Source organism: Mytilus trossulus, chromosome 9, assembly GCF_036588685.1.
Source record: "Mytilus trossulus isolate FHL-02 chromosome 9, PNRI_Mtr1.1.1.hap1, whole genome shotgun sequence".
NCBI classification, from domain to species: domain Eukaryota; kingdom Metazoa; phylum Mollusca; class Bivalvia; order Mytilida; family Mytilidae; genus Mytilus; species Mytilus trossulus.
The window spans coordinates 69,937,636-69,952,420 of NC_086381.1; the positions used below are offsets into that span (position 1 = coordinate 69,937,636).

General features: G+C 30.9%; 2 protein-coding genes across 11 annotated transcripts in view; both read left to right on the forward strand.

The window, feature by feature from the left end:
- Window positions 1-14,785, forward strand: part of LOC134683324 (lamin-B2-like) — a 60,898-nt gene that overhangs the window by 30,607 nt on the left and 15,506 nt on the right. For 8 of the 10 annotated variants that reach the window (XM_063542550.1, XM_063542551.1, XM_063542555.1 and 5 more), the window contains 7 exons: window positions 46-470; window positions 946-1,111; window positions 2,376-2,426; window positions 6,719-6,794; window positions 8,501-8,731; window positions 13,463-13,550; window positions 13,821-13,926. In XM_063542550.1, coding sequence (XP_063398620.1) covers window positions 46-470; window positions 946-1,111; window positions 2,376-2,426; window positions 6,719-6,794; window positions 8,501-8,731; window positions 13,463-13,550; window positions 13,821-13,926 — 1,143 coding nt within the window. The remainder of the gene's footprint in view (window positions 1-45; window positions 471-945; window positions 1,112-2,375; window positions 2,427-6,718; window positions 6,795-8,500; window positions 8,732-13,462; window positions 13,551-13,820; window positions 13,927-14,785) is intronic. The other 2 variants (XM_063542554.1, XM_063542556.1) reach the window with 1 other exon arrangement.
- Window positions 8,889-12,406, forward strand: LOC134683327 (uncharacterized). Its single transcript, XM_063542560.1, has 2 exons — window positions 8,889-10,341; window positions 10,957-12,406. Exons 1-2 carry the CDS (start codon window positions 10,026-10,028, stop codon window positions 12,105-12,107), a joined length of 1,467 nt encoding a protein of 488 aa, XP_063398630.1. The 5' UTR covers window positions 8,889-10,025; the 3' UTR covers window positions 12,108-12,406.

A 14,785-nucleotide genomic window follows, 5' to 3' on the forward strand; every position in this document is an offset into this window, starting at 1 on the left:
GGATAAAACATATCAAACACAATAATCTTTCTTCATGACCTGTAGGTTGACTGCTCCTGTAGATGTCAGCAGTAATACATTAAAGCAGACCTCCAGTAGTGTAACTCACAACTATGCAAGCTCTCCACCACCTCAGCAAACTTCTCAAGTGTTTACCACCTACCAACCACCTATGTCCTCATCTTATCAGTCGTATCCACCACCACCAGCAGCTCAATCTACTGCATATCCACAGCAGACGGATACGTATCCACCTCAGACCTCTGGTTACCAGGTGGAGACAGTACATGCTACAGAGCCTATCTACAATAGTGTACAGAATGAGTATGATGCCAGTGCAGATTTTCCTATCAGTGGCACAAGATATAATTATGAGACAATACCTAGTGTAAACAAGTTACAGATTGAACCGTCGCCACCTGTGACCCCTCGTCCAGTTGGACCTGTGGTCAGGGTCAAATCAGCTCCAAGTAAGTTTTTTTTAGAAACAATCAGTTAGTTAATTTCCAATTGTTTCAAATCTTTTCCTGTTCAAGAGTTTTATTTATTTTCAGATGTTGATCATTCAGATCAGCCTAGTTAATTCCAGGTTGCCAAACCTTTATTTTTTTTGTTTAAAGAGAGCTTTTTATTGTATTTGGTTCTGGGTTTTTTTCAAATCACATTGGCACAATGTTTCTGTTAGTAATAGTATAATTTTTAAAGTTATTTGATACATTTCAAGAGAATATTTTCTGAATTTTCTCTGTTATTTGACAAAATTTTATCTCCATAATCCATATGACATTTTGTAGGAAGGTTACTCCAGAGGTTTGTAGTATTGTATTCATAGCTTAGTTTGTTTTTTTGTTCAGTGAAGTTGATATCCTTTAAAATATAGTGTAAATTGAAATTATAAGAAGACTAACAGAACCCTCTTTATATGTTTAATGTTACATATTGCAGGTTCAGGCAGAAGTGGACAAAGTCTTGGACAAGGGAAGGACTATTTCGATGAGATGTTTCGAGACCTAACAAGCCAAACCATCAACACATATTCCCGACCAAAAAGTAGCCCCACAGACCGTTACCCTGCAGCAGCTTCTCATGACTACACTACTGCTACTTCTAGGTAAGACATTTGTTTATAAAAGACTGAGTGTAGGTAACACTGTTTTATCTTAGTACAATGGTATCTTAGTTATATGTCAAAGTTGTTGTTTTATCCTTGACTAAAGTAGTAAGTATAGGGAAGTTTCTCTATGTTATTCAGTTTTAAGACTATAGATGAGAGAATCTCATGGCACAATACAAGTCCAATTTGTTTCAATGAATATTTTTTGTATGGATTGATACAAGATTTCAGTGAAGATAAGTTTTGTGCAAACTTCATTTTCTATAAGATTTGGAGTTCCATCTCTAATCTACATTGGTGTGAGAAAAAATTAATAAAATATCTGCTTATTGAAAAGCTTTTAAATGACTAAAATTAATTCTTTAGTCTGATTTACTATCTTAATATTTCTTGCTCAAAAGAACAAAAAAAAAACAATAAGATAAGGCACTTAAGCTCTCCTGATCTTTTGGTACAAGAGTATTAAAATATAGTCAATTATATATGACCCTGTTTTAACTATAAGTATAAACCTTTCTAGTAAAGCAACAATCATACCAGTGGATGGTTAAGCTAGCTCTAAAACCAGGTTTAATCCACCATTTCCTTTGTGAAATGTTATACTATGTACATATAAAAAATGGTTTAAGTGCTGGAATTGCCTGTTAAGGAAACATTGCTTATTACCAATATGTTTATCAGATAAACGGAGGTTCAACATATATTAACTTATGGAAGTTTGGGAGTAGATTGAAATGGGGAAAAATGTTTCAAAATTGGATTATTCCGTTAGAAAACATTTCGTTTTTTTTTTTATTTCAAAAAAATTAACTTTTAGTAGTGATTCAGTTTTTAAATTTATTTTTGGTTTTTAAGAATACATTTATCAAAAATCAAGAAAGTTTTCTGTTTATTATTTTAGGCACTGGTGGGTAATTTCTCATTAGAATCACTGATGCTATACTTTTCTTCACTAATGCTTTGTCTCACATATTCAGAAAGTTTCAATATTTTCTCTGTCTAACAGTTTCAAAAATTAAAACACATTTCTTATGCATATAATATTGATAGGTGATGACATTTTTTTCTTTTTGTTGGTTCTGAAATGATCCCCATTTGATAATTAAAATATTTCTCCTGAACAATCTTGTACAAGCTAGTTTGAAAATAATTTTCTATACAAAGTTTATGGTGGAAAACATCACTGATGAATAACTATATAACAAAATATGATGTGTATATATTTTATGATTTGGTTTGAAATTCTGTAAAAACAAATCAGGTATCCATGTCGCAGTAAATCTATTTGGATTAAAAAAGATTGGAAGTTCTGGTAAGAGTTATCTCCCATTACACAGTTTACAACACAGTTCAAGTTGTATGTTGACATTTGCATTCTTTCATTTATGTTAAAATAAAAATATGTTATTTTGTAGTAAAATTTACATATTCTGTTGACGGCATTGTATTGTATTCAATATCACTCTTTGTATTCCATCTTTATTGAAGCAATCACATCAGTCTTTGAATCTTATATATCACTGCTACAATTCTTTCTTAAAACATTTCACCATTAGGGTACCTTAAAATCTTTGAGAAACAAATATTTTGAAACATGATTGATTATAAAATTAAGCCTACCCTGATGCTATTTACTTCAGCAAAGGCTGTATATCACATCTCAATTTATAAACAAAACTATCATTCAGATTGTATTTTGAACATTTGATTATTTCACACAAATACAATTATGTGTTATGTATCAAAATTTGAATAGTAATTATGAATATGATATTTCTTTGCAAATAAATCATTCTAATGTGTTTCTGTGTTTTTTAAGCTACAAGATGTATTATCAGTAAGAATTTTATATCCTTTTCTTCAAATGTTGTCAACTTTATAGAAATATTTCTGAATATACATATCTCTTTTGAATAATTTGCAAATGTCTCCAGCAACTTTAAATTATCCCCCTTGTATTTGCTTAAACCCTTTCCTATTTTTAGTAATAGAGTCCTTGCACAATTCCAAAGCATTTGATTGAAGTCTTATCATCTATTATCTCCCTTTGAATATTGGGGATGTATTTAACCTCATGGCATTTTTTATCTGTGCGGCCTCCACTGGAATAACTGGACATTTTTTTTTACAGTAGCTTTAAATTTGAAGGCACTATTAATGGTTATGTTGGGTAGTCAAGGTCATTAAACACCCCCAATGTTAGAAAGTGAATGAATGAATCATAGAAGTAAAACACTTCAGTAGACCCTCCTGTTTATTTATGTATTGTATGCCTGACATGCCTGCATGTTTTTAGTACAATTGTTTACTGTTGTTTAGTTATTATCAGTATTTTGTTATCTGCATGTATAATTTAGGACAGAAAAAGTATGAAAAGATTGCACCACCCTTTTAAACCTGCTTGTAATCAAATATATCATGAATATTACCCCATTGCTAGATGAATACATTCTTTACATCAAAGACAAAAATCTAACAAAAGAAATACATGTACATTGTTTATCAATAATATGATAATAATTTAATCAGTCTTCATTTAACAATGCTGATGAACAATTTCTAAACTGCACAAGGTTTTTTTTATTTTTATTTATTAGAAATTATTTCAAATTTTCCAAATACTGTTTTTGAAATTGAACTTGTTCAGAAATCTTAAGATTTTGGCTATGAAAATATGAACATGATGCCCTTACCCACTTAGTAGTCCAACTACTGCATTGACTTCAATCTTAATTAATAAGTATTGTCAGTTTGCCTTCTAAAGGCTGATCACTCCTGATTCCTACAAAGATAAAAAATAATCACACAGAAAAAGCCAATAGTGTTTTAAGTGGCATTAAACACTTATCAATCAATCAATGAACATGATAAAAAAAAATGAAGCAATGGTTAAGAATTGATGGAGATAAAGAATTTATTAAAAATTGCAGTGTTTATGTCAATGATTATGGTTATTCTAATTGCCCCTCCCCCCCCTTTTTTTCCCTTAGTTTTTAAGCTTTTAAACCTTATTTTTAAATTTGTAAATTAGATAGAGAATGGTAATGGGGAATGTGTCAAAGAGTAAAAAAACAGTCTAAGGCAACTAATGGGTCTTCAACACAGTGAGAAAATCATGCAATCTGAGGCAGACTTCATCTGGCCCATAGACAAAAATGTGTACTAGTTTCAAACATGGAGGTTAAAGTGAACTCCTAAAAGTTGTCTTTTCTTTAAATTATTTAATGGTTTTACATACCTATATTTTTGTCAGAAGTTTTTGAGATTTAAAGGTAATCAATACAGTAAAACTTTGTTCTACCTACCTAATTAACTTGTTATTACCTGATTGATTAGAAATATTTATGTTTGATTATTGATCCATACATATTTAACTTATAAGTGATTAAACAATTCTATCATTGGAGTTACTTTTTGTTTAATTAAGGATTTACACATACCTTAAATTATTCATGGGATTTTTTTTTATCTCTACTACAAAGACAATTATTTAATTTAAGATTTCCTACTTCAGAATCTAATATGAGTAAAAAAAAAAAAAAAGCTTACAGTAAACAATTGAGAGGGGGGGTGGGGGCAATACTTTATTACAGTGTTTACCTTGTAAATATATATTGCATATAGAAGAAGCTTTAGACTGGTTTCTTATTTTATTGTCTTTTTTTATGATTTTCATATGTATGAAGAAAAGAAATGATATTTTAGAAAGTAATAAAACAAATGCATTTTATTTAAAGTTGAGGCAAATGAGATTTTCTTGTTTTTTTTGGTGTAAAATATACATGAAGTACAACAATAACATTTTTTGTCGAGCCTTCGACTTTAGTCGAAAAAGCGAGAATAAGCGATCCTACTTTCCGTCTTCGTCGGTGTCGTCGGCGGCGGCGTCCACAAATATTCACTCTGTGGTTAAAGTTTTTGAAATTTTAATAACTTTCCTAAACTATACTGGATTTCTACCAAACTTGGACAGAAGCTTGTTTATGATCATAAGATAGTATCCAGAAGTAAATTTTGTATAAATAAAATTCCATTTTTCCCGTATTTTACTTATAAATGGACTTAGTTTTTTCTGTGGGGAAACATTTCATTCACTTTGTGGTTAAAGTTTTTAGAATTTTTATAACTTTCTTAAACTATCCTTGGTTTGTACCAAACTTGGACAGAAGCTTGTTTATGATCATAAGATAGTATCCAAAGTAAATTTTGTAAAAATAAAATTCTATTTTTTCCGTATTTTACTTATAAATGGACTTAGTTTTTTTCTGCGGGGAAACATTACATTCACTCTGTGGTTAAAGTTTTTAGAATTTTAATAACTTTCTTAAACTATCCTTGGTTTGTACAAAACTTGGACAGAAGCTTGTTTATGATCACAAGATAGCATCCAGAAGTAAATTTTGTAAAAAAAAAAATCCATTTTTTCTTTATTTACTTTTAAATGGACTTAGTTTTTCTGTGGGGAAACATTACATTCACTCTGTGGTTAAAGTTTTTAGAATTTTAATAACTTTCTTAAACTATCCTTGGTTTGTACCAAACTTGGACAGAAGCTTATTTATGATCATAAGATAGTATCCAGAAGTAAATTTTGTAAAAAGATAATTCCATTTTTTCTGTATTTTACTTTTAAATGGACTTAGATTTTCTTCCAGTTAATACTTCATACAGTCTGCAGTTAAAGTTTTCAAAACATTTATTAGATTCATTAACTATCCTAGATTTTTACCATACTTGGACAGAAGCTTCTTACAATCAAAAGATAGTATCAAGAGGAATATTTTTATTGATTTTTTTTCTAATTTTTGTTGAGCCTGTGATTTACAGCAAAAGTAGGCGAGACACTGGGTTCCGCGGAACCCTTACAAATTTTTCTGAAAGTAGAAGTTGTGACAATGAAATAGTCAATCATTTATTAACTAAAACTCAGTCTTGTCAGATCCTTAACTAATCCTGTTTTTGAAGAAATTGATTTTCTTCCTGAACTTGCTGAGATATTAAATATTTGCCATTGTACACTAGAAACAAACAACATGGAAAATAATTAGAAAAGCCATTTCATGTATACAGAATGTAATAACACATTGAAATAAATTTGATAATCCTTTGTACTAAGTGATTAAATATGTAAGATCCATAAGTACATTGTTCAATCAGTATGGCCAAATTCAATTTGATAATATATTACAACTTTTAAAATCCTATTTGATATTTGATTGATTTGAATTAAATAAAATTTAAATCTTTAAGCAAGGTGAATTTTATTGCCACAGTATTAGTTGTAGAATGGGTTTTAACTAGTTAAGACAAATAAAAGGAAAAACTGATAAAAACCTGTAGAATTTTACTGGATTATTATAAAGGGTTTAATGAATTAAATTTCAGATCAGTTTGAATATATGCCTTTGACATTGTAATCAATAGGGTGAAGTTTACATAGTAACCGTGGTGTGGGCCATGGGTCGGAAAAATACAATACATTAAAATACTGATTCAATCTCTGTATTGTCAAACTATTGTTTTGATATTTGAGGAATTATATTTAATAGAAACTGATTTTGTGTTTATCTTCATAAGATTAATAATGAATAATTCTCTTGCTAGTGCTGTTGGGGATGTAAAAATTCTTGATGTCAACCAAGAAGGAAAATATGTTCGACTTGTCAACGAAGGCGGCAAGGTAAGATATTGTTTGTCAATTTAAATTTGTACAAAGACTTGGTGGGTGTTGATGACACGATATACATTCTATAGTATATGCACACTTATGTTTTGACAATCTGGAGAATCGGTTTTGTTAAATGGATAATTTTCACACGGGTTCAATTTAGTCTGTTGATCATTTATTTTTGAGGTATTTGCTGACTTTTAAGAAAATATAGCAACGTCATGATCTGTTTTTCTAGTATCAAAATCCATTTTGATTAAAGGAAAATGCAAACATTAACTAAATATAAAATTCTAAACCCATTTTAGACATGTTAAATATTGTATACCAGTATAATGTAATTTGAGTACTTTTTGTTAATTTGATAATTTGAAAGTTCAATGCAATTCATAAAAAAAAAAGTGACAATTGATATTGCATATGCTATGCATTTCTACATATTTCCAAAACAATTTTTTCTTTTCAAAATTATTTCAGTCTTGTGCTTATGAATATTTCGTATTACAAATTAGTTAATTTGCCTTTATCTAATCTGGATTCAAGACCCTATAACTCGATAATAAGTGTCTATTAAAGAGCTTTATATGAATAATTTATATTAAAAAATATTGAAAGCTTTTTATGAAAAGCCAAACATTAACTTTTTTTGTTACTACAAGTTGAACATGAATGATATATTAGTAGGGTCTTAGTATTAAATCTATATTAACAAGAAAGGTATTACAAAAGGTTTGTTTGTGTCTTCCAATTTATATCACTTACAAATGTACTACCATATGTCATGTATGTAAATCATCCATACAATACAAACAGAGAAATGGTAATTCACATCTACCCTCTAGATTACCAAGAGAAAAACATACGTATATTTTTTTATTACTTTTGTAAATGGGCTCTATAAAACATTGATAATTTACTCTAATTTATAATATACATATATTGTAAGTATAATTCTGATTTAAAATATTTTATCCAAAGTACAAATTGTTCCAAGTTGATCACAGAGATGTCATACAAGTTAGGAATGATTGGTTGGTTATTTGTAGGTGAAAACATTCAATATTTACTTTGTTCTCTAAATTCTTGTATTTGATATGAATGTATACATGTTTCATTATATTTAAAATCAGACTATTTACTCGGCCAGTAATCACTTAGGTTTGAAAAATGGCATAGTAAACACTTTGGTTTTTAAAAATGGCTGACTGTAATGTACATTTTTTAAAAACGACTGGTTTATTTCAAAAGAAGCCCAATTATAGCTCAGATCTTAGCTTATTAACTGGCCCTGGCACCTGATTGACTGAGTAATAATTTTCAATTTTGTAGAAAGAAATTTATAGAAAATTGATTGTATAATTCTTTTGACTGGCAGAGATAAAGTTCATGTTCTAGCAGAACATGAAAAAATATTTTATCACAATAAAATGTATTTGTGATAGTTTACAAAAATACATTTATTCCATTATTTCAATTTTTCATAAGATAATGCTCTGAAGTGCCCATTACCATTAAACTGGTGCCCTCTGCCCTTTAAAAATCCTAGCTAGAACACTGACTTATCGGTATCGATATTTTTCTAGCTAGAATGTTTAAAAATTTATGAATAAATGCCTGTATTGTTTAATCTTGTGTATAATATTGTTAAAACAATACCGATTTGAATATTCTAGAATAACAATTAATTCTTATTAACATGGGTTTTTTTAATCTTAAAGGAAGTAGAGTTTGGAGGGTACATGATACAACAGAATGTTGGAGGTCATCCCGTTGCAGTTTACCGATTCCCTCCTAGGACGAAATTCACTGGAAACAACACAATCACAGTGTGGTCTGGAAATAATGACCCTATGCTGCATCAGCCCCCAACAGATTATGTTTGGAAAGAGCAAGAGAAATGGGGTACAGGACCAGAATGTACAACAATCTTATGTAAACCTAATGGACAGGTCAGTAGTTAGTTCAATGTAAACCTAATGGACAGGTCAGTAGTTAGTTCAATGTAAACCTAATGGACAGGTCAGTAGTTAGTTCAATGTAAACCTAATGGACAGGTCAGTAGTTAGTTCAATGTAAACCTAATGGACAGGTCAGTAGTTAGTTCAATGTAAACCTTATGGACAGGTCAGTAGTTAGTTCAATGTTAACCTAATGGACAGGTCAGTAGTTAGTTCACATTTTAAGCATTGTTATGTATGTAACTTTTAAGCCATTTTATGTATTTTTTTATGGTTTTTGTCGAGCCTTCGACTTTAGTCGAAAAAGCGAGACTAAGCGATCCTACATTCCGTCGTCAGCGGCGTCCACAAATATTCACTCTGTGGTTAAAGTTTTTGAAATTTTAATAACTTTCTTAAACTATAATGTATTTCTACCAAACTTGGCCAGAAGCTTGTTTATGATCATAAGATAGTATCCAGAAGTAAATTTTGTAAAAATAAAATTCCATTTTTCCCATATTTTACTTGTAAATGGACTTAGTTTTTCGGGGGGGAAACATTACATTCACTCTGTGGTTAAAGTTTTTAAAATTTTGATAACTTTCTTTAACTATACTGGATTTCTACCAAACTTTGACAGAAGCTTGTTTATGATCATAAGATAGTACCCAGAAGTAAATTTTGTAAAAATAAAATTCCATTTTTTCCATATTTTACTTGTAAATGGACTTAGTTTTTCTGAGGGGAAACATTACATTCACTCTGTGGTTTAAAGTTTTTAAAATTTTATTCTAATATGACGTGCTTCTTTAGCTTTGTAAAGAAACCATACTTTATTATCCAATAAAATTAGTTTGCACATGCGTATATTGACTACGGCAGAAAAATGAATTTTATCAAAATTGGTATGCATTTAATGTATTCCATTAACTTAAAACACTTTCAAACTCTAAAATGATACACATTGTGTTACTAATACTTTCACAATGACAACAATGTGTTACAATTCATAATTGAACTATTTGACCTAGATACCGCAACGTCCATGTTGGCTGTTCCAACTTCAAAACCCCTCCCTCTGAAAAACACGTTTCATCGTCTGCTTGTTTACAAAACAAAATGGAGTATGCGAGGACAATCCCGTTAAAAATTGGACTCAAGGTAGAACACAAAGGACAAGACTACATAATAATTAACCATTTCAATCAGAAACAATCTGTTGTACAATACATAATAAAATATTTCATCAGGTCAAACAAAACGTGTATTCAGACATGAGATATGTGATGCATCAGTTTCGTCAATGTTTGCCAGACTAACTGATGCCACAATATACCAGTTCGAGCAAGAGAGCTCGCAATCAGATGATGAGCTTTCCAATTTTGCTGAATTAGTTTCTGAACCTGTAGAAGAACCACAACCAAGGTTAGAACCAGAACAAGCTTCAGAACAACCAGAACAAGCTTTAGAACCAGAACTAGCTTTAGACCCGGAACCACCCCTAAAGAAACCAAGGTTCAAAGAAATGCCAAGCAGAGAGCACATAGATATGTTGGCTCAGGCCAGAGTAGAAGAGACAACTAAGCAACAAACTGATTGGGGAGTGCGCCTTTTCAGAGGTAAATAAACTGACTCACATCACAACAATTAACTATCATTGCATATACATGTAATTATTATTATGATTTTTCCTGCTATTATGACTACATTGTGTCCTCACTTTTCCTGTTGCAAAGGCATATAAATATATAATAATTTCATTGAAACATATGATCTAACGATAAAATATAAAATAAATTATAGCCTAAATAGGTTATGATTATTACTGTCGTACTGAAATGACAAAATTGTTTCATATTTATGATAAAATGGATTGACCCTAGCAGGGAATCGAACCCCATTCTCCTATAAAAAAAATAGGCGTAATTACCAATATACCACCAAGGTTTCCAATCCATTTACAAATGCAACAAGATTGTCACTCAGTTTGAATTTAATCATCATTAGAAAAACAAAATTTATCAGCAAAAAATGTATGCATTTCGTGTGATGTACATGTACATGTATGATGAACTGTGAGTCGCAACAAGACTATTTACAAAATTTAAATCATTCAACCAATAAAATAAAAAAAAGCCTTAAAACATCTTATTTGGACATATATACTTCTAAATTTGCATTTATTATAAAGGTGAATATTATTTAAACTTGATAAAATATAATTTGAATTTCAGGATGGTTGACAGAAAACCAATACAGTGACAAGTTTGAGGAACTTGAAAGCTCCATATTAAATGAGAGATTATGCTTTTTCTATCCAAGCCTGCAAACAAAAAAAGGAACAGATTACTCTAAATCAGCATTAGTTGGAATACGTGCAGCAATATCCCGTCATCTCACATCTCCACCATACAACCGTAATGTTAATTTAATGAAAGATAATGCCTTCATGACATCAAATCATGTAATAACGGGAATGATAAAAACCCTAAAGAGAGCCGGCAAAGATGTTACGGTACACAAAAAACCTGTAGCTGAAGGAGACATACAGCGTTTATATTCAAGTGGGGTTTTCAACACAGATTCCCCAGCAACACTACAAAACAAAGTATTCTGGGACTTAATGTTGAATTTTGGAAGACGAGGCCAGGAAGGGTTAAATAGTTTGACAAAGTCATCTTTTGGTAAGTTCAAGGATGACAGGGACCATACATATTATAAAATGACATACAATGAGGCAAATAAAACTCACCATGGCGTTGATTCCCATGAAAACCGTCAAGAGGTGCGTATGTATGAAAAATCAGGAGATGAAAACTGTCCAGTGGCAAGTTTTGATTTTTATGTATCTAAATTGAGTCCTAAATGTAATGCGCTGTTTCAACAGCCATTGCTTTATCCAAAACCAAATTGCTGGTATGCTAATCAAGCCATGGGAAAAAACAAATTGAGTCAAATGATGCCAAGGATTTCAAATGAAGCAGGCCTTTCCTACAGATACACCAACCATTGTATAAAAGCTACCGTTGGTACTGGGCTGAAACGCGCCGGGGTCGATGATTTAACTATCATGTCAGTTACGGGTCATAGAAACATTAAATCGTTAGAAAGTTATGTTGCTGGACCGTCAGATGCACAAAGGCGTGCCCTCTCATCAACTCTACAGGGTGTAGCTACCGCAAGTAACAGTAATGAATCTGTGTCAAAGGGCCCCTCCTGCCAAGTCTCAAATCATGTCAGTACAATATCCAGGAATCCTCTGTCCGACATGAGTATTTTCACAAACGCTACAATAACCAGGGGAACATTTACTATAAATTTAGTTAGTAAAGACTTACCCGATTCTCCAGTACGTCCACCGCCATTGACAAGTTCAACTGACTGAAAAACGCGGCCTGAAATGTGCGTGTCAGCTGAACTGTTGACCTCAAAGGAAAAGACGTTGATTTATAACGTTTCTGTTATTTTGTGACTCAAACATTGTTTTAGTTAATAAATTTGTTAATTTCTGTTTTAATTTAGAATTTTAAAATTATTACAACTTTGCAAAATTAAACTGGTTTGAACTAGTTGAATAAAAATCAACAGGGAGGTTGATAGAAGAGCCTACACACATACTGTAACCTTATACACAGCAAACATAGAAATTACCGTAAATGTCCTAATCAGAATCGAAATAATTGATGGCAGCTATACTTTATTGTATTTTTAACATGGGTAGGCATTATATTCGTGTTATTTTAGCCCTCGCTATCGCTCTGGCAAAAATAATCACAAATATAATGCCTACCCATGTTAAAAATACAATAAAGTATAGCTGCCATCAATTATTTCTTAAATAACTTTCTTATGAATCTTATGTATGATCATAAGATAGTATCCATAAGTTTATTTTGAAAGAAAAAAAAATCCACTTTTTCCATATTTGACTTTTAAATGGACTTAGATTTTTCTTCCAGTTAACATTACATACATGTAAAGTCTGCAGTTAAAGTTTTTAAAGCATTTGTTAGATTCATAAACTATGCTGGATTTTTACCAAACTTGGAAAGTAGCTTCTTACAAACAAAAGATTGTATCAAGAGGAATATTTTTATTTATTTTTTTCCTCATTTTTGTTGAGCCTGCGCTTTGGACAGCAAAAGTAGGCGAGACACTGGGTTCCGCGGAACCCTTACAAATTTTATATTCTATAAAGCTAAATTTAAGGTCTTTCACCTTTGCTTGCTTGAATATACTTAAATATTAGCAATGACAGAGATGTTTTTTAAGCAACAGAAAAGAATTTTTAAATGAGGTTGGTGCCAGTTCTATATCAGTTTGTTTTGTGAATACAATTAAACACAATTACAGTCTGTTTTGGCTGATTTAAATCAACAGTATACTGTGACAGTTCTTTGTTTTATATGGAATCCTAATAACTGTATATTTTGTACTTGTTTGGTGTATTGTAAAAGGTATTATGCAAGAGGAGAATTAAGATAATATGATATACATAGAGAATGACATCTTGTCAGACAATTTATCGCAAAGAGCTGATACAAATAACCCCTAAAAAAAGTCTGATATTATTAAACCTTGCTTCCCTAACCAATGGTAAATGATGATGGAAGTTATTAACGACCTTGACTGGCTACACAGTCCTGACACGGTCGGTTAGTCAATGGTATTAATGTTGATTGCTGTCTTATTTTAATAAATGAATGTAATCTGAGATAATAAGATTTGCTTTTTACACAGGCTATAGCATGGACTACTGCAGCACACAGATTTACTAAGAATGCATTTGAAGATTCTAAAGCTCCATCAGAAGCAGATCAAATTCTTGGTAAGTACAGTCAAAGGGAGATAATTGCAACCAAACTACACTATAAAATTGAATTAAAAAAAAGACATCATCTTATTTGTATGCATTAAAATTAACATTAAGAGAAGTAAGAGTAGATTGAGGTTTGTGTTTAATCAGATTTGATAACTTCTGTGAATATGTACATTTATAATAATCAAAACAGATTTTAAGTTTAACTTATAATGCTAGGTGGAAGATAGGTTTCTAATGTTTATAAATTTAAGACTAATGTACACCAATATTTTGTAGATATTAATGATGAATTTGATCAAGTTAACCAAATTGATGATGAAGGTTTGACAGAAATGACAGTTAACATCAATGAACAAAAACCAGAGGCAGTTTATCTAAGGAGGTATAAAATTACAAAATATTTCTTTGAGTTTTCAATTTAGTTATTTTTTGTGTACAGTCAAACTTGATACAAAGGTCATTTGATTTTGTGTACAGTCAAAATTGGTACAAAGGTCATCTGATTTTGTGTACAATCAAACTTTGTACAAAGGTCATCTGATTTTGTGTACAGTCAAACTTTATACAAAGGTCATCTGATTTTGTGTACAGTCAAGCTTGGTACAAAGGTCACATGATTATGTGTACAGTCAAACTTTGTATAAAGGTCACTTGATTTTTTGTACATTCAAACTTGGTAAAAAGGTCATCTGATTTTGTATACAGTCAAACTTGTTACAAAGGTCATCTGATCTTGTATACATTCAAACTTGGTACAAAGGTCACCTGAGTTTATGTACAGTCAAACTTGGTACAAAGGTCATCTGATATTGTTTACAGTCAAACTTTACACAAGGTCATCTGATATTGTGTACAGTCAAACTTTACACAAGGTCATCTGATTTTGTGTACAGTCAAAATTGGTACAAAGGTCACCTGGGTTTGTGTACAGTCAAACTCTGTACAAAGGTTACTGTAAATTCAGAAATTAATGCAAGGTTTTTATTGTTCATAAAAATGTGACAGAGTTGTAAACGCAATAATTTAAACTAGCATTAAAATATTTTGTATGAATTAAATAGGATTTTTCTCAAAATTGTAAAAATCAAAATCGCATTTAAGTCAAAAATAACAAAATCGCGATAATAAATGCACGCAATAATTTCTGAATTTACAGTATCTGATATTGTGTAGTCAAACTTGGTACAAAGGTCACCTGATTTTGTATACAGTCAAACTTTATACAAAGGTCATCTGATTTA

Excerpts from the sequence above, each read along its gene's own strand:
- LOC134683327 (XM_063542560.1), top strand. The coding sequence starts at position 10,026 with ATGTTTGCCAGACTAACTGATGCCACAATATACCAGTTCGAGCAAGAG. Across the intron at positions 10,342-10,956 it reads GGGAGTGCGCCTTTTCAGAG|GATGGTTGACAGAAAACCAA; the intron begins GTAAATAAACTG and ends TTTGAATTTCAG.